The sequence below is a fragment of the Aspergillus heteromorphus genome (genome assembly GCF_003184545.1).
Source record: "Aspergillus heteromorphus CBS 117.55 chromosome Unknown BO70scaffold_1, whole genome shotgun sequence".
NCBI classification, from domain to species: domain Eukaryota; kingdom Fungi; phylum Ascomycota; class Eurotiomycetes; order Eurotiales; family Aspergillaceae; genus Aspergillus; species Aspergillus heteromorphus.
Window position 1 is genome coordinate 2,571,300 of NW_020290406.1, and position 18,153 is coordinate 2,589,452.

Genomic DNA, 18,153 nt, shown 5'->3' on the forward strand with positions numbered 1-18,153 from the left:
GGGGCTAGAAATGCCACGGAGGTCGGTCCAGAGCTTCCTCAAAAGTGACATGTCATATCTCGGGGTCGCGCCCATTTTTGAGAATGCCTCGTCGCGTTCCTGGTTGCTTCGGGGAGGGGCACCTATTTTGGCCAGTGCCGTGCCTAATCAAAGGGTCGCTGGTATATAAAGAACACCGGACGCGACAGTAAAATTCGAAGCAAACCCACTGTCGAAAGTGAATCGTTTTCCAGCACGATCCAACACCCCATCCTTCAGCAAGTTTCTCATCATCCAGATATTCTGCAACCTGAGCGGTATGCTTGGCTTTTGGAAAGGGACATGGCTTAAAGCCCGGTCCCCTCCAAACGATGAGCAACACGCTCTGCTCCTGTCCAGCAGACCTTCTCTCGAGGAGTCATGGGAGCCAGCCACAGGTGCACGGCATTCGAAGCCATCACGCCGTGAACGCTACATTGGCTTTGGGATAGGCGGCGCCGGGAACATTCGCAGGTCTTACCACCAAGCCCTCTCATAGTTGTGTGTCACTGCGTGTCTGACATTCTGCCATTAGAGTTCGAGTACATAATGTGAATGAACTACGAGTCGCGGGCCATGGATAGTTCATCCCCGAGACACACGCTGAAGAAAGGACTTGAGTTTGGATACCGCGCCGGAACACCGACAGGAGCATAAACGCTGGAAAGGAGAGTCGGATTACCAAAAAGGAGAAGGACAATGTCGAGCTGGTGGAAGAAGATACAAGGAAACCAGCAACCTGCGATGGTTGGTCGAGGAGGGGATGGGCGATGGCATGCACACGTGAATACCCGCGGAAGGAGTTCTTGATTGTTTACCTGCACCCTGGCGGGGATGGCATGCAGCCCGCGGTATGCAGAGGGTTGGCAGATTATCCTCCGCCCTGCTTCCGACTTCACAGACTTGGCTGCATTGGCTGCCTGGTACTATACTACTAAGTAGGCGTCTCTGGCCTCAATTCCTAAATTCGACTTAAGCTGTTCATATTTGCTCCCCGTCTTTCTATACATTCCGGATAATAGTGAAATGCCTTACGCCGTAGTTTGACTGCAAACTGCACCAAGTTGACCACAGGGAACCGCGAACACGACCCGAATGACTGATCAGATGGCAGGCGGAAAGGAGTAAAGTTTAACTTGGTGGAAACCGAAAGGGAAATGGAAATGGAAAAAAGAAAACACACACTAGGGAGGCCTATTTGTCAGGGACTCGACGCCCTCTCCTGTTTGGTCCAAATCCCTAGAGTCCTGGTGAGTTCTCAGGTATGCGGGTAGGGCGACGGCTCTAGCCCAAGCCCAAGTATGTGCAATCCGTGCAACACACAAACAATGGAAGATCAATTTAAGCCTAGCCAGCTCCGTCTCCAGGTGGCTGCGATCATGAACTTGTACGACAACCCGGGCCCCCTAATATTTTCCCTCGTTTAGGCCCAGTCTGAGTCCGTCCCGTATACCTGAAGCAGTACACGGTCGAGGTAGGTACTCAGTGGATTGGTTAATTTTATTGGAGGGATTGGGTTTCTTCACGCTCTTTTTTCTACATTGTATGAATTGATAATACCGGTGTTGATAATATGGCGCACCTCACATTCGTTTTTCTTGGTCTATCGATCTTGTCTCTCCTTTCTCAAGCATGGGCTGTTCCGCATGGCGGATGGACGAACTCATCGACCCCGAGGAATCAAACTAGGCCCTCGCAGGTCCAATACTTTCCTCCAGTGACCTATGCCCCTCGTCCTTCGTGGGTTTACACTCTCTACTACAGGAGGTCCAGCTAGTTAACAGAAGCAGGGGCATTCCCTATGTCATTCAAAACCAGACCGCCCAACCGTGGCTGTCTCGTGTTCAACCTCCTGCCGTTCATCAGTCATTTTCGCCGGAATCGCAGTGCTCGTCCTCGCAGACCACTCCTGGGTACTGGTACGAGCAGATCAAACATAATGGGCAATCTTCATTTATGGAATCGGGATTTAAGGACAACTACAATGTCTTCCGCAACGTGGTGAAGGACTTTGGCGCGGACAACACTGGATCCATGGATGCGTCTGCTGCCATCCAGGCAGCCATCACAGGTATGGCCGAGTGGAACACTTCTGAACGTGCACCTACTAATCGGAACCATCATAGCGGGGCCATCGAATGGACCTGACCGTAGCTCCCACTCAATGGGAACCACCGGACAGCCCGCGATCGTCTATCTACCAGAAGGAACTTACCTGCTGAAACACTCCCTGCAGTTCTATGTCGGTACCGTGTTGGTTGGTGATCCGACAAACCCCCCGACTCTGAAGGCGGAGTACGATTTCGCAGACGATCATATGATCTATGCCAAAGATCCCAACTACGGCGGCACAATCAACTTCTATATAGGGATGAAGAATATCGTGCTCGAGTCGAACAATGTGGATCCGAACAAGGCCATCACTCTCCTAGACTGGACCGTCAGCCAGGCCACCCAGCTCACAAATGTCGGGTTTAACATGCCTCGGGGCTCATCTCATGTCGGGTTGACCACGCAGTACGACTATAACAGTAATTTGATTTTGGTATGTTGGCTCATGAAACTCATCGTAGACCATATGCTAACCGGATGCAGAATGACCTCTGGTTCAGTGGCGGATCGGTTGGAATGAAATTGAGTGGCCAGCAGTGGGTTTTTAAGAACCTGAAATTCATGGGCACAACGACCGGTGTGATTGCCGGGGGAACTGATATCGTGTTCTTGGGGTGTCAGTTCGAGCAGGGTAACTTGGGAATCGACGCCCAGGGCACATCTGGGTCTTTGACGGTGATTGATACCACCGGTGTCGGGATGAACACTCTCATCTCGACCCACAGCTCGAACACGGCGGGGAATTCGATCGTCCTGGATAATATCCTGAATTCTGGACCCACAGTCAGCGTCGGCGGAAATGCTATCCTCAGTGGAAACATGCCAGACACCTGGGTGCACGGGCATGTGGTGAGTAAATGCCAGCCGCTAGCATTCTAAGGGATAGTTGAGCTGATACCAGTCAGTACACCCCCGGAGACAATCAATTTCAGCCTGAGCAAGGGCGGATCGTGACGACGGCGCGGACCCCTCCCTTGTTGTCCGGAAAGAATTACTTTACCATGGCGCCGCCGACATACAAGGAATACGACGTCGGTCAGATTCTCAACATCAAAAATGTCCCTGGGAAGCCGGTTTTGGGTGATGGCCAGACGGACGACACCAGAAACATAAACGACATCCTGTCCAGCAACCGCGACTGTACGGTCTTCTATTTCCCTGCGGGTACATACCTAGTCACGGACACCATTTTCGTGCCGGCCAACACGCGCATTATTGGCGATGCGTACGCCTCGACTATCAGTGCCGTCGGTAGCAACTTCGCCGATGAGTCCTCGCCGCGCTCCATGTTTCGGGTTGGATACCCCGGCGATGTCGGGGTTGCGCAAGTCAGTGATCTGGTCTTTACCGTTGCGGATGTACTTCCGGGCTGTAAGCTGGTAAGCACGGTCATTTGACCCGAAACTACATTCCCTGGCATGACTAACCCAGTGACAACCAGGTCGAGATTAATATCGCTGCGAAGTCTCCCGGCGATGTCGGTTTCTGGAACACGCATTTCCGGATTGGCGGTGCGGTGGGCAGCAAGGTCGAGAGCAAGTGTACCAACAACGCGAATGACTGCAAGGCCGCGTGGGGACTTCTGCACCTGACGACGACATCGTCTGCCTACATTGAAAACATGTGGGGATGGACGGCCGACCACGACCTGGACGGAAACAACCCGCAAACCATCTCCACGGGGCGCGGGATTCTCATCGAAGGCACCGCCGCGACCTGGCTGATCGGCACCGGATTCGAACACAACACCCTTTACCAGTACAACTTCGAGTACGCCCGCAACGTCTTCACCGCGATGCAGCAAAGCGAGTCTCCATACTGGCAGGGCCAGGGGAGCAGTGCTCTCAACCCCGCCCCGTGGGACGACTACCTGACCAGCAGCGACCCGGACTATAGCTACTGCGAAGCTGATGACAGCAAGTGTCGCATGGCGCTGTTCGAGCGGATCCACGGCTCATCCGACCTGTTCCTTTACGGGGGCTGCAACTGGGTGTTCTTCAACAACGGCGGCAACTGTGATGGTGATTGCCAGACGAACGCCATCCAGGTGCGAAACTCAACCTCTGTGTATATGTATGGCACCAACACCAAGAGTACAACAAATATGGCGATTGAAGGCACCAAGCCCATCGCGCGGCAGAGCGACAATGCCGGCGGATGGGGAGGTGTGCTGGCGGCGTATCTATATGATTCATAGTGGGATGCAGAATAACCAAGCAAGGAATCCCCCGTACATATCTTGTCTTTTTTTTTTTTTTTTTTTTTTTCTCTCCTATTTATAGCAGTGTGATGGTTTGTATCTCTATATATGCTAGACTGAGAATCTCACAGGCAATTAATAAGATTAAGATGATGTCTTTTACAAATTATTGTGTGGAGGTACAGTAGTAGTTTCGGTCCTCACTCAGATTGAAAGATGCTGGCAAATATATAGTACACCGTACCGCACTCCGCACCTGCTGATCACTTTGTCACACACTCCACTATGGCGAAAGGGTAAACAGGAACAAAGGATCTAACAGTGGACTTGTTAATGCAGCGGCCACCATATTCAGATACGATAAAATAACGACCCCATCAGGAACCGATAGAGAGGAGAGGGGGAAACGGAAGGGGAAGCTTCGGCCGCAAGTGGATCGGGCCGCAACCCAGTCAGTGCGGATCGACCCAATTCGACCGTCCGCCATCCACAGTCCACAGTCCACAGTCCACAGTCCACAGTCCACTCATCCACTCATCCCACCCATCATCCACGCCCAGCACAACCCGTCTTTATCGACCTACCATCCTCCGTGTCACACTCTTAGCTCCCTCGCCAACACTCCCGTCTCACCCCTGCTCCAATCGGCGAGGGCCAGGTCGACGATCGCCAGGTAGGTACCTACCAATGCCCGGCCTGCTCGATCGGCCCTTTCCCTGTCGGGCCCGGTGGCTGGGCCGAGGAGGCTGGGACGGGCAAGACACCATCACCAACCTCCCCCCAGTGACTAGTCACCATGGCAGCCCAACTCCACGCCTCTCCCTTGCTTCTCGCTTCCACGCAATTGCATCTTATTACTTCCTGCCCGGGTTGTGGACCTGCACCTGGGGAATGTCCCTCGGATACTTCATTCTGCAAGTCAATCTGAGCTGCGCACCGCGTACCGGTACATTCATCGGTTGATCTCGACCGCCATGCTCGCTCCGGGCTCGGGAAACGTCAGTCTGAGAACTGTCAGCTGTAAGTCCCATCAGCACTCAGCAGCAAACACCCCCCCCGTGGCTGCAGCACGGAGCACCGTCCGACATGCTTTCGAAATCGGACGGGCCCATCGCCCATCATTCACTGACCCCTCACAGCAAGCAGGCCACAGCTCTTTCTTTCGCAGGACCAGCAGTCCGTCGCCGCCTCGGACGACTACTACTCCTTCCCAAGCCAGTCCTCCAGTGCGAGATCCCGAGAGAGTGGCAGCCGCATCACCATCGCGCGGTATGCGACTCCGAACTCGCACCCTGCGTCGCCGACTCCGTCCCCTGGCATCTCGCGCACGCATCTCGCCCCGCCGGTGGCTGGCCGATCGGAACATTCTCTGGTCACCTCGAGCGAGAATCGGAATTTCACCACTCCTGTCTCCCACACCATCCGGACCGTGCAAGAGACCGACGACGACGACTTAGCCAGCCCCATGTCCGATACCACCAGTCGTCAAGGCCCCCGTGACAGCTATGCGGGACGCCCAACAACTCCGGGGATGGATGATTCGCCGTACATTCATTTCGCCATCAGTCAGCTCACACGCGATGAGGAGGTCGCGGGTCCGAGGAGGCGAAGCTCCGTCGTCAGCAATGACAGTCCCTTGGAGCCACTGCTTTGGGACGAAGAATTGGGATGCTTCATTCGCTCCCCGGGATCGCCGGCAGGGCCATCGGGACAGCAGCGGGATCAGACGCATCCGCGGAATCTTTCGATAACCTCGATAGACAGGCCGCCCCAGAACTCGGTAGACCCAGAGTCGTTTGTCGCGGTGGAACCCCCGGCAGACAGTCTGCTGTACCCGCCGTTAGACTTCGTGCCGGTTGTGCTGCGAACATGGGCACTGGCTGCGTTTATCGTATGCTGCTTGCTTATGATCGCTGGGATTTCGTTCTGCAACGTTTGGTCACAGCGACACCAGGGGATCTGGGATTATACTGGACTCGGGGGTTCGCACTATTTTGTGATGCAGTTTCTTCCCCAGATTCTGGGTGTGGTCATCACTCTTTGGACCTTTGTCATTCAAGCAGCCGTGTACCGGATCATGCCGTTCTGCATCATGGCGTCAGAACGGCCTTTCGACCACGTTATGCAGGGCTTGCCCATTCTATCGCGAAACTTCCTTGCGCCAGATCTCTCCCATTTCCGGCACGGAGAAACCATTGTTGGATTCTCGCTATTTACCATCTGGCTCTCGAACCTGATTACACTACCCCTGTTGAGCTGTCTTTTCCAGGCAAAATGGTACTTGATAGATGGCCAGGGGACATGGCGGTGGTCTTCCGTCCAGGCGGTTGGCTGGACGCTTGTGGCTATATACGCGCTTTTGACCATTGGACTGCTCTTGCTCATGTTCCGGTTTGTACGTACCTGGTCGGGGTTGATGTGGGATCCCGTGAGCCTGGCGGACCTGGTTTCGGTTATTCAGCGGTCGAACATCCTGCACGACTTTGAGCAGTCGGAGACTTTGCCCGAAGTGGCGGAGTCTCTCGACCCGCGAGTCCTTCGGCTGGGATACTGGCAGCTCTCCAACCGAGCAGACATTTTCTACGGCATTGGTGAAGCTGAGGCACCGGTCCGGACACCGTCTCTGCATCGCCGGGAAAAGAATCTTCAAATGCAGTCGCACGGCCTGTCAAGAGTGTCATTCGACGTTGAACAGCACAACCTTGCAGAAAAGGAAGAGTACTATCAACACTTGTACTCGCCGGGTATTAGATACCGCTGGATCCCATGGTTCCTAAGGGACGGCTGGGTGGTGGTATGGACGGTCATTGTTAGTGCCCTGTTTATCGCGTTTGTGCTGGTCAGCTTCCTTCATGACGCGATCAAAGGCGGATTTCCTCCACGTCTTCCAACCCTGCCCTCGACAGGGGCCTTCTCTTCGTCCAACTTCTGCTACAGTTTTGTTCCGGCCTTGATTGGAAATTTCCTGTTCCTCGCGTGGCAGCCAATTGACGTCTATTTCCGTGCGCTGCAGCCCTTCGCAGCCTTGGCTGCCACGGACGGCGCTAGAGCGGAGCACAGTCTGCTATTGTCGTATCCGTCCTGTCTTCCTTTCCAGGTGACCATCCTGGCAGTCCTGAACAAGCATTACAAAGTGGCCTGGATCTCGCTGATGAGCACCGTGTCCGCCGCGCTTCCCATTCTAGCCGGAGGCGTGTTCATTGCTCTGTACCATCAATCCGACGACGCCATCCGGATCTCGGCGCTGATGCCTGCTTTCTATGCCATCGTGGCTTTTTGCGCGCTATACACAGTGTCCTTCCTGTGCATCTGGCCTCGCCGCTGCCGTCATTTTCCCCACGACATCAGCACCCTGGCCGATCAGATGAGCTTCCTCTACCAGAGTCCACTACTCGCCGACAAAATCCTGCGGGAGCCAAGGAGCAAGACTGATCTCGTTACACGACTGGTCGTCGCACCCCCCGGGGACCGCGAGCATTCCATGTACGGCTTCGGGATCTACGTCGGGCGAGATGGAAAAGAGCACCTCGGCATTGATCGATTCGACCGACCCGGCCGGGCCGATATGCTGATCACCACGGGGTCGATGAAGTAGCGACGATATTTCTCCTATAGTGGGGAACTTGTACGATGATGTGGACTGCCGCTATCAGCGTGCGACTAGCTATCCCACAAGCGATTCCGTTCTTGCATATGATTTACTGTGCGTTATGACCAGCGATGAACATTCACGAACAACGACCGAACAAGTTGCATGCATGTCCTTGTTGTGCCTGAGAACGGGACTATTAATGATAATGTGATATACTGATGTATTTATGACTCGACGACCTGTCTACCTTTTTCCGTGCTCTTTTCTGTTGCTTCTTTCCTGTCTTTTTTGCTTTTATGTGTCAATGATCTCATGTGGTGGTCAGCCATGGCGGGACTTATGAGCGTTATGATTTGATTTGGTTGGCTTGCTTTTTGTACCTAGATATCCTCGATAGTACTATCCCTTGATGGCAATTTGCCCTTTGAACTGAGAAACTCTTGTTCTGGTTCCTGTTTGGTATCCTTCTTGGCTTATGCTGGTGTTGGCGCCTAGGTTGGTGCAGATGATCATCATGCTAACGCTTATGCTTAGTTATGCCGATGCCTTTGCTCGGCTATGCTATTCCTCTGTTATGCTGGGTTATGCTGCTGACTCACATCACGTGGGCGATAACTAAACATAAGGCTACCTACCCATTTTGTGCCTTTCCGCCGGCCACGTCTTAAGAGCCTGAAGTTGCCTCACGCATCTATCCATGCAACTTGACGTACTGGGCAGCCAGCACCCTGGAGAACAACCTCCAAGCTATGGGCAGGATAGGACACAGTCTAGGCGGATCTGCATGGAACCACAGTTCGAACACACCCGCGTACATTAATGATGAGACCGATGTTGTCCGTGCCGCGAAATTAAGACACATCCACCATGGTATACTGCGGGAAGCCGAGCACCGGCTGTCAGAACTGCCGGAAGAGGCGTATCAAGGTATGCCCACACCCCACACCAAGCACTGTTAACCTCAACTGATCATGCAGTGCGATGAAACCCGTCCCCACTGCAAAGCATGCGTCCGGACCGGCCGATCATGTCCCGGATACCCCCATCCGCTGGATGTCATGTTGAGGAACAATGTAGCTTTCAATCGGAAGAAGAGAGACGCCTCTACCCCTAGTAAAACCTCGAATCCCCAGCCAGAAGTGCAGACGCCTCAGGTCTTGCCGCCAACGCCAGCATCAACATCTACATCAGAATCAACATCAACTCCAGGATCAGCAGCAGCGCCAGTATCAGCAGGAACGCTAGTATCAAACATTGCTTTTTCCGGGGGAAACCCTACTCCGATTATCCCTAATTCTGCAGCACTAATGCAGCCCTCGGTTCCTGCCAGCTTGTTTCTCCCTATGGAGGTCACCGTGACTTCGATGTTCTTCAACTCATATATCTATAGTCCTCGAGATCCGCTAATCCTGCGCGGGTTCATGGACCTACTGCCGCAGGTGTTCTCCAATTCTCAACCCGGGTCCCATGTTCACGCCGGCACTCTAGCAGTGTCTTATTTTTCTGTGGGCGCCTGGACGGGAAATCGATCATTTCTTCGATCGTCAGAGCGCCTGGTTGGGCACACGATCTCCAAAATCAGAAAGGCGTTGCAGGGGGACGTCAGTCAGAATCTGGATGACATTCTCATTGCCGTTCTTTTACTTTCTACCTATGAGGTGGGCTTAATGGTCATGTCTTCTAGTCGGGGCTGATTAGTGTTCTTTAGGAATTCTGCGCGTTGAAAGAAAAGAGACATGCGACGACAACGCATCTGCGAGGTGCGCTTGCCTTGGTGAATAGTCGCAGCCCCCATCAGCGGTCAATCATATCCCTTATCCTGGAAAATGCTGTCCACACCCACCTTGTATGTCTCCATCCCTGGATTCTGATGGCAGAGACTAACTTTTTTAGCTCAAATCAACCAAAGGTCTCCCGTATCCCTCCATGCAGGCACCTCACGTGTGGCCCACATCCCCGACCGCGCCTCAGTCCGCATCAGCCCAACTCCTCGCAGCAACCGCCGATCTAGTCAACCTCCGACAAGCCTGGGACCGCTTCAACCTGGTCCCAGAGCACGACACATCCGACGTCGAAGATCTTCTAACCCGGGCCCTATGTCTCGATAACAACCTGGTCGCCTGGAAACACGCCCTCCCAGCACACTGGAAACCTGTCCCTGCCACCACAATCCCCCCGTCCGTCCGCCAAGCGGGGATGTACAAAAATCGATGCGACTGCTACTCCGACCTCTGGGTCGCCGGCACATGGAACTTCTACCGCGACTCCCGGCTCGTCATGCAGAATATCATCCTGCACTGCCTGCAACACCTACCAGGCACCTCAGCCGACCAGATCCAATCCACCATGTCCCTGATGCACGGCCTCGCACTCGATATTTGCGCCACCGTGCCGTACATCCTCGGCAGCCAGACGACGTCCGTCCACATGAGTCCCCTGAAAGTCGAGTACCCGGCGACGGACAACTGGAAGGCCACGCAGTCGCATCACCAGACGGCTAGTCTTATCGGCGGGTGGCTGGTGGCCTCGCATTTGTCTAATTTGCAGTTGCTGCGTCTGGATGAGGGAATTGATGCCTGGGTCGAGGAGCAGAAGGAGCGCGTGTTGAAGATATACACGTTTGGGCAGGGGGCAATGTGATTTTATGGAATGATATGGTATAGAATAGATCTAGTATATAATAATCCTCGACTCAATTATTGTTGCGGAGGCGTGCGTGGTGTTAATTATGCACATAGTTTATGTGTGTGGATTGATTAGTCATATATGTACAACTCCGTATATCACCGTTTTGCAGTATTGTAGGCTGTCTGACAGCCAAATGATGAGATGTCCCTATATGCCAAAGTTAAATTGCACTAAGACTCTATTCAATTCACATACCCTTGCAATATAATCCCCGGAAAACAACCGACCGTCATATTCAAGTTCCACCCATATGTACCAATCGGGACATCCGGGGTCACATGACGTCGACCTCCCCGATTGGTCATCTTCTCCGCAGAATCTCTCGACTTGAGTCAACATCACGATCGATCCGAGTTCCACTCCGAGCCATCACCTTCCATTGCTGGGACCTGGACAGCCCGTGAAGCTCCCGTCCGGTTTCTCATTTTTCACAACCCACAACCATAATACTTAACACGGTAATTCCGCCGTGTTCCTACGAGACTCGACCGCAGCCAAACCAAACCAAACCAAACCGCCGACCTCAACCTCAACCTCACCACCACACCAACCGCGAAGATGCTGTTCTCGTCGCTATTCTCCTCCTCCTCCCCGGCCTCAACCCAACAACCCCCTCCTCCCCCTCCCCCTCACCGCCCACCAACCAACCCCCTACCACCACTACCACCACCCCAAATGCAAGCCCGGCCCGCCCGCCCTCCTCCGAATTCAACCCCCCCTCCTCCCCACCCTCTGGACCCCCAAAACGAACCTAAAGCTCCTCTTCGGCGGCCTCGCCTTCTTCACCTTCAGCGTATGGAGCACACGACGCGCCACAGCGCGCAAACTCCGCGCGTGCATCCCGCCCTTCTACACGAGCAGCGTGTACCACAAAGTGCCCGGGAACGGGGGCGCGGAGGCGCTGGAGGCGCTGAACCTCGCGACGATCAACGTGTTGTCGTTTACGATGATGAGCACGGGGGGTGCGCTGTACGCGCTCGATATCAATGGCGTGGAGGATATGAGGCGGTATGTGCGGAAGGGGATGGTGGAGGAGGGGGCGGTGGTCACGGAGAGGGATAGGGAGTTGGAGAAGGAGGTCGAGGGGTGGGTGGAGAAGGTTCTCGGGGAGAAGTTTTCGAAGGAGTTGGAGAGGGAGAAGCTGAAGGAGAGGGGGGAGGGGAGTGCGAGTGTGAGCGAGAATATGGAGGGGAAGGGGAGATGATTTGATTTGATTTGATCCTGGGGCTTGGTTGATTGTGCGTCCGTGGTGAGGTGTTGGTTGTGATTGTTTTGGATACCCTACTCTACTCTTTATGCGGTTTTATGGACGGACGGACGGATGGATGGATGGTTATGGCTATGGTTGTGTTATTGGATGCATGTGCTGGTGGCGATGAACAGTGCACTATCCTCTAGATAAAGGGGAGCACATACTTACATACATACACTATTTCTATTACTCAGTGCTCTACATGGTTTCCTCAAGCTCAGAAAGTGCAACTGGTAGAATTACTGTCTGAAAATGGCTGTCCGTAGCTACAGCTGTCGGAAGCAGGGCTCTCAAACTTCTCTTCTTACTACTCATACAATACTGGGTAACAGCTTTTACCCAGACCTTCCATACTCCTCTGTTCAAGCAGAAACCATCAGGCCCCAGCTACGACGCCGCACTTGGCGCAGTAGAACTGCCCATTGACTGTTCCGTCACATGTCAGTCTGCCGCGAAACATCATCATAAATAGCCCCGTATCACCATTGATGAAGAGATATTATTAGCCCCGTATCATCGGGATGTTCCCTGATCTGGAGTCTGGGGGGTCCGCCTCAGCCTTATAGGGAAGTCTTGGCTTTTGATACATGAACCTGGGTGCTCATGACCTTTGATCGCTCAGATTGGGCTGTATAAGCGTCATTCGATTTCTACTGTTGCAGATTGTATACAGGCAACCGGATCTGGTGCCCAGAATCAAAGAAAGCCAGCGAATGACTTCTGGCGGAATCCGTTTCCGACTTGGGTAGCTTCCTCACTTGGAACACCAATGGGAACACTGCCAATCGTAGGGCTGAGTCAACAGGCTAATAGCGTTCCATGTATTCTTCAAAAGTCTTCATCCTCACCTCCATCGAGTCCCTATTCTCCTTACAAAAAGTAATATCTAACCAACATTCCATCTGAGGGTCTCGGACAGTAAGTAGACCCTAAACATCATACCATCACTATGCCGTGTGGCACAAACAAGGGTACTATGCACAAAGGCCATGGGTATAGCAGGCACCACCGCTGAGGACTGGGCTTCTGCGCCATGCCTCTTAGCCTGCCACTGGTGCCAGCGATGCTCTCCTCAGCCTGTCGAGTTTCGTGTTATGGGAAAATCTCTGTTTCGGCGCGGTGACACTGTCGTGGCTCTCCTATAAAGTCCCGCTCGACCCGGGCGTCCCTAAGATCACATCATCTTCGACATTCCCGGCGTATGTCGTCAATTCCAACGCAGCCATGAAGCTGGTCACAGTTGTTGTTCCGGTGGCTGTCCTGAGTCTGGGATTTGTCTCGGGTATGTCCAGTCCCTTCCTGAGTAGCCATACCTGCTGATGATGCTCTGCTGCTACGAGTCGCTGTCCCTACGTACGATTTCACCCCTGCGAGGATCTCACGAGCCCTTCCCAATGCCCCTCAAGGGTATACTCCCACCAGCGTCACCTGTCCCGCGAGCAGACCCACGATACGAAGCGCCTCATCCCTATCCCCGAACGAAAGAGCATGGCTTGAAGTACGTCGCCAACAGACTATCCCGTCCATGAAAGACTTCTTCCGCCATATCGACATGGGCGCCTTCGACGCGGTGTCCTACCTCACCGACCACGCATCCAACATCTCCAACATACCCAATGTTGGCATCGCGGTGTCGGGAGGTGGCTACAGATCGTTGACAACCGGCGGAGGTGCCCTCAAAGCATTCGACAGTCGCACCAAGGACGCGAACCAGCCCGGCCATCTGGGTGGTCTGCTGCAGTCAGCCACCTACCTCTCCGGTCTCTCAGGCGGAGGCTGGCTCGTGGGATCCATCTACCTGAACAACTTCACCACCATCTCGGACCTCCAAACCTACCGAGAAGGCCAGGTCTGGCAGTTTCAGCACTCCATCATGAAGGGCCCCAAGCTCGAGGGACTCCAAAGCTGGGACACCGTCCAATACTACCGCGATCTGGCCAAGGCCGTGGCAGGCAAGAAAGCCGCCGGCTTCAACATCTCCCTGACTGACTACTGGGGCCGCGCGCTCTCATACCAACTCGTCAACGCGACCCAAGGCGGGCCCAGCTACACCTGGTCGTCCATCGCGCGGACCTCCGACTTCCAGGACGGAAAGATGCCGCTCCCTCTGCTCGTCGCCGACGGCCGCAACCCCGGCGAAACCCTCGTCGGGAGCAACTCAACCGTCTACGAATTCAACCCCTGGGAGTTCGGCAGCTTCGATCCCTCGATCTACGGCTTCGCACCGCTCGAATACCTCGGCTCCTACTTCTCCGACGGCTCCATCCCACTCAACCAAGCCTGCATGCGCGGCTTCGACAACGCCGGCTTCGTAATGGGGACATCTTCCAGCCTCTTCAACCAATTCATCCTCCAACTCAACGGGACCTCCCTACCCCCGACTCTTAAAACGATCCTGGCGGAGATCCTCGAATGCCTCGGCGCCCACAACAGTGACATCGCCATCTACTCACCCAACCCCTTCCACGCCTACCGCAACGCCACCGCCGCGTACGCCGAAACCCCCGACCTGAATATCGTCGACGGCGGCGAAGACAACCAAAACCTGCCCCTACACCCCCTCATCCAACCCCTCCGCAAAATCGACGTCATCTTCGCCGTCGACTCCTCCGCCAGCACCCCCAACAACTGGCCGAACGGCAGCCCCCTCATCGCCACCTACGAACGCAGCCTCAACGCCTCGGGCATCGCCAAGAGGACCCCCTTCCCCAGCATCCCCGACAAAAACACCTTCCTGAATCTCGGCCTCAACTCCCGCCCCACCTTCTTTGGCTGCAACAGCTCCAACATCACCACCGGGCCTGCGCCCTTGATCGTCTACCTCCCCAACTACCCCTACTCGACGTACTCGAACACGTCCACGTTCCAGATGAAATACGCGATTTCGGAGAGAGACGCCATGATCACGAACGGGTACGAGGTTGTCACGATGGGGAATCTGTCACGGGGCCCGTTGTCGGAGGATTGGCCTGCTTGTGTGGGGTGTGCGGTGTTGAGTCGGTCGTTGGAGAGGACGGGGACGCCCGTGCCGGGGGTTTGTGTGCGGTGCTTTGAGAGGTTTTGTTGGGATGGGACGAGGAATAGTTCCACTCCCGCATATTATGACCCTGAGCCGTTGGTGAGGACGAAGAGGATGGAGAGGATGGAGAGGATGGAGAGGATGGAGAGGATGGAGAGGATGGAGAGGATGGAGAGGATGGAGAGGAGTGGGGGAGGGAGTGTGGGTGATGGTAGCGGCGGGGTTTGCTGTGGGGTTGGGATTGTAGTGATGTAGGCTTTCAAGATAGATGGAATGACAAAGGCAGTGAATTTATTTAGAGAGAGGATTTCATGGTTGAAATGATTCAGCTAATGAATGATTTACAATGTGCTGCTGTTCACAGGGTGGTTACAGAGTACTATGAGCCGACCTCAAGAATTAAAAAAGGAGACAGATCAAGAAGCAGAAGGATGGACTCTCTAAAACCAACATACAATTTCATGATTGTATGATTTCACTAACCCGAACCCGAGAAAAGCACAGCCAGCCAGCCAACCCAGCCAGGAAACAATCCACAACGGCTGTCTGTCTGTCTCCTGCAGCACTCCCGAAACCAGTTAAGAACGCCAACTGGGCCGGCCGACCAGCGCACACACAAACAATATCCTCCGCAACCACCAACTGGATGATCATAAATAATCCATTCGCAAAGCCGACGCCAGAAGGACCCAGCAGGAGTAAAGTACAAAGCAACCAGGAACCTAGTGTGTATAGTTACCGCAATGGGACTTGCGAAAAGAACGAGAACGAGATCATTGCCCTGGGGTTCTAAAGCAATTATGATTGTCAGATTGTCGGATTATCATCAAGGTAATCGCGAAAAACACGGAGTAAATGGATGGATATGAATATGAATATGAATATGAATATATAAATGAATATATAAATGAATACATACACCTCTCCTCACCGCCACTGCCATGACGAAAGCACTTCGATTTATTTCTGATGCAGCGAGTTTCCTCACTTTCGGGAATGGGGATGGGGACGGAGTGTTCCGGGACAGACGGTTCGATCTCGCCGTCATCAAGGGAAGCGGGATTCGGGAACAGTATCTCGGACTGCACCGGGGTGATGAGAACACTTCGCCTTGGTTCCGTGGCATTTTTGGTCCTCGATAGGACCCTGTTCGTGGAAGCAGTAAGCGAGACAGATGCCGTTGTAGCAGCATCCGGTGCCGCAGTCGGAGTTTCTGTGGCAGATGGGATCGTCTGCAGGGTTGCGTATCAGATACTTATAGTGATAGATGGATTCATGGGGAAAGTAAGTAGGATGATAGGATTCATACGCTCGGAATTGTAGGAAACCTCAGACGCGTCGGTGGCGGTGCCGGTGGCGGCGTCCGCGCCCTGAGGGACGGCGACCGCTGACACCAGGCTGATGGAAAAGAGGAGGACGATGGAGAGCTGCATCTGGGATGAGGATGCCAAGATGAAAGGACTATCAGGGTACGGCAGGGTGAGAATTAGGGTGAGGCGAGAAGAAAGGATAACTTAGGATGTAGATGGAGAAATCAGGCGGACGCGGAGTTTTGTGGTGAAAAGTATATGTTTGTTGATCAGTTAATATACTCACTTTCATCCAAAGCCTTGCAGGATTCGAACAGTGTGTTCACGCTAGAAGCACATCCTGTCGGAAGTAAAGAAGCCTGTGGTCCAAGGTTTCACCTGAATTTGTCTACACAACTATGGCTTCGCGCATAATTGTTGGAAGCTTGGTTACACATAGAGGCTATTTACAGAGCCAATGTTCTTACAGTTGGGAAATTGTTAAATTCAGAAGACTTGCTATTTACCAAATATTTGAAGAGAATCTCAAAGACATCCCTCTATGCATGGTCTGGTATACTAATGGTCTGTGATTGGACCGCGTCTGTATGCAAGCCAGGTGGCATGTCAAGAAACAAGGCTGTACTGTAGATGTTCTGTAACATATTTAAAATATCAAAGCTCCTAACCGAGTAGCCCGGTAGAACATTCGTCATTTGTCAGTCAGACCACTACGGCAAAGAAGAACTGCCCGCGTGAGAATTCCCAGGGTTGGCCCGCATGACCAGTAGTTATACAAGGCTTGCTTGCTATCCGCCAATTTGTTCCGTGTGGACCTCAACAGTATCCCGATCCTGCATTCCAAGCTATATACAAATTAAGAACACACATCAGCATTCTCGACTATAATGAGAGAGAAAGAAATTATAATCGAAGGGGCCATACTACATACCGAAGCCGGAGTATCCTCAGGTCTGATCCGAGCGCCATCATACAGGAAACGGGTAGTTTGCAGGCCCCGTCCCGCGTGCTCACAGTATCCACTCATAACGCGTTTCATCGAGGTGTTTGCTTTGATCTTAAAGCTAAAATTGTTGTTGTAATTGTCGACCACGTTAATATGAAGACGGTCTGACGCCGGCTTATGGTGGGTGGTCGTCTCGGTTATCTCCGGAGCCGTCGGGTTTCCTTCTGCAGCTGGCCGATATACGATCGACAGGGCTGGGAGACCCTTGACAGTTGGTGTCGGGCTTTTGATTTTGAAAGATGTTGTCATTGCGGAAGTTGTATGGAAGACTAGTAATGGAGAAGACGGCGTGGGTGGAGAAGGTATGGAGGGATACGATGATGGCGGATCAGCCAAGACAAGGAAAGGTGATGATGGAGGAGATGATGAAGTGGCCTACTGGATAGGAACAGTCCGAGCTTGAAAGAAAGGATGTTGAAACATGCGTGGTGGTGAATGGTCATCGTGTGACTACACAGAAACCAGCATACGTTGGCACAGAATTATATCAAGGGACCACGGCGAGATTTGGCTGAAGGTGGGTCTTCTCTGGTAAATCCTGTTGTGAGGAAACTACGATGAATAATTTTGAAGTATAGTATGCGCCAGTAGAGGTAGGACGCATGGTCAGATTTCAGTCCTATCAAGTAACGCCGTGTAGGTTCCGAGTAAAGTACTCGGATCTGGAATGGCATAGCCACCATGGGTTATAAAGGCGCATTCAATTCGGAGTATCATGTATCATCTAGCGACCCGGATCTAGGCTGTGGCTGAAGCGGATCCACCCTCGAGGGATTAAAGAATACCGCAGATCACAATGCAAGCAACCAGCCAGCCAGCGAACCAACACCAAGCCACGAACCAACCAACTCAGCACGCAATTGAAACAACACTCTAGCTGGACTAGAAGTCTACCGACGCTCCAGTAATATCCAAATTCATGCTCCCAGTTTCGAACGGATGCGGATATCGCATAT

General features: G+C 53.3%; 5 protein-coding genes across 5 annotated transcripts; 4 read left to right on the top strand and 1 right to left on the bottom strand.

Moving 5' to 3' along the window:
- Nucleotides 1-1,974: 1,974 nt before the first annotated feature.
- Nucleotides 1,975-4,358, top strand: BO70DRAFT_376423 (glycoside hydrolase family 55 protein; the record flags this gene model as incomplete). Its single annotated transcript, XM_025545128.1, has 5 exons — nucleotides 1,975-2,089; nucleotides 2,145-2,563; nucleotides 2,614-2,979; nucleotides 3,036-3,509; nucleotides 3,572-4,358. 5 exons carry the CDS (start codon nucleotides 1,975-1,977, stop codon nucleotides 4,325-4,327), a joined length of 2,130 nt encoding a protein of 709 aa, XP_025404561.1. The 3' UTR covers nucleotides 4,328-4,358.
- An 844-nt stretch (nucleotides 4,359-5,202) lies between these two features.
- Nucleotides 5,203-8,356, top strand: BO70DRAFT_328214 (DUF3433 domain-containing protein). Its single transcript, XM_025540731.1, has 2 exons — nucleotides 5,203-5,350; nucleotides 5,470-8,356. The coding sequence occupies exons 1-2, from the start codon at nucleotides 5,305-5,307 to the stop codon at nucleotides 7,923-7,925; spliced, it is 2,502 nt and encodes an 833-aa protein (XP_025404562.1). The 5' UTR covers nucleotides 5,203-5,304; the 3' UTR covers nucleotides 7,926-8,356.
- A 249-nt stretch (nucleotides 8,357-8,605) lies between these two features.
- BO70DRAFT_357958 (Zn(II)2Cys6 transcription factor) lies at nucleotides 8,606-10,612 on the top strand. The gene is made up of 4 exons (XM_025542173.1): nucleotides 8,606-8,849; nucleotides 8,900-9,580; nucleotides 9,631-9,768; nucleotides 9,816-10,612. Exons 1-4 carry the CDS (start codon nucleotides 8,790-8,792, stop codon nucleotides 10,560-10,562), a joined length of 1,626 nt encoding a protein of 541 aa, XP_025404563.1. The 5' UTR covers nucleotides 8,606-8,789; the 3' UTR covers nucleotides 10,563-10,612.
- Nucleotides 10,613-13,086: 2,474 nt separating this feature from the next.
- BO70DRAFT_403171 (lysophospholipase Plb3) lies at nucleotides 13,087-15,266 on the top strand (the record flags this gene model as incomplete). The annotated part of the gene is made up of 3 exons (XM_025547031.1): nucleotides 13,087-13,144; nucleotides 13,248-14,980; nucleotides 15,246-15,266. 3 exons carry the CDS (start codon nucleotides 13,087-13,089, stop codon nucleotides 15,264-15,266), a joined length of 1,812 nt encoding a protein of 603 aa, XP_025404564.1.
- A 662-nt stretch (nucleotides 15,267-15,928) lies between these two features.
- BO70DRAFT_349134 (uncharacterized protein) lies at nucleotides 15,929-16,314 on the bottom strand (the record flags this gene model as incomplete). Its single annotated transcript, XM_025541643.1, has 2 exons — nucleotides 15,929-16,113; nucleotides 16,191-16,314. 2 exons carry the CDS (start codon nucleotides 16,312-16,314, stop codon nucleotides 15,929-15,931), a joined length of 309 nt encoding a protein of 102 aa, XP_025404565.1.
- Between the last annotated feature and the right edge of the window lie 1,839 nt (nucleotides 16,315-18,153).

Bases quoted from the DNA above. Each gene is read 5' to 3' on its own strand.
- BO70DRAFT_328214 (XM_025540731.1), top strand. From the start codon at position 5,305: ATGCTCGCTCCGGGCTCGGGAAACGTCAGTCTGAGAACTGTCAGCT. The intron at 5,351-5,469 runs GTAAGTCCCATC...GACCCCTCACAG, and splicing joins CAGTCTGAGAACTGTCAGCT to CAAGCAGGCCACAGCTCTTT.
- BO70DRAFT_357958 (XM_025542173.1), top strand. From the start codon at position 8,790: ATGGTATACTGCGGGAAGCCGAGCACCGGCTGTCAGAACTGCCGGAAG. The intron at 8,850-8,899 runs GTATGCCCACAC...CTGATCATGCAG, and splicing joins GCCGGAAGAGGCGTATCAAG to TGCGATGAAACCCGTCCCCA. The intron at 9,581-9,630 runs GTGGGCTTAATG...AGTGTTCTTTAG, and splicing joins TTTTACTTTCTACCTATGAG to GAATTCTGCGCGTTGAAAGA.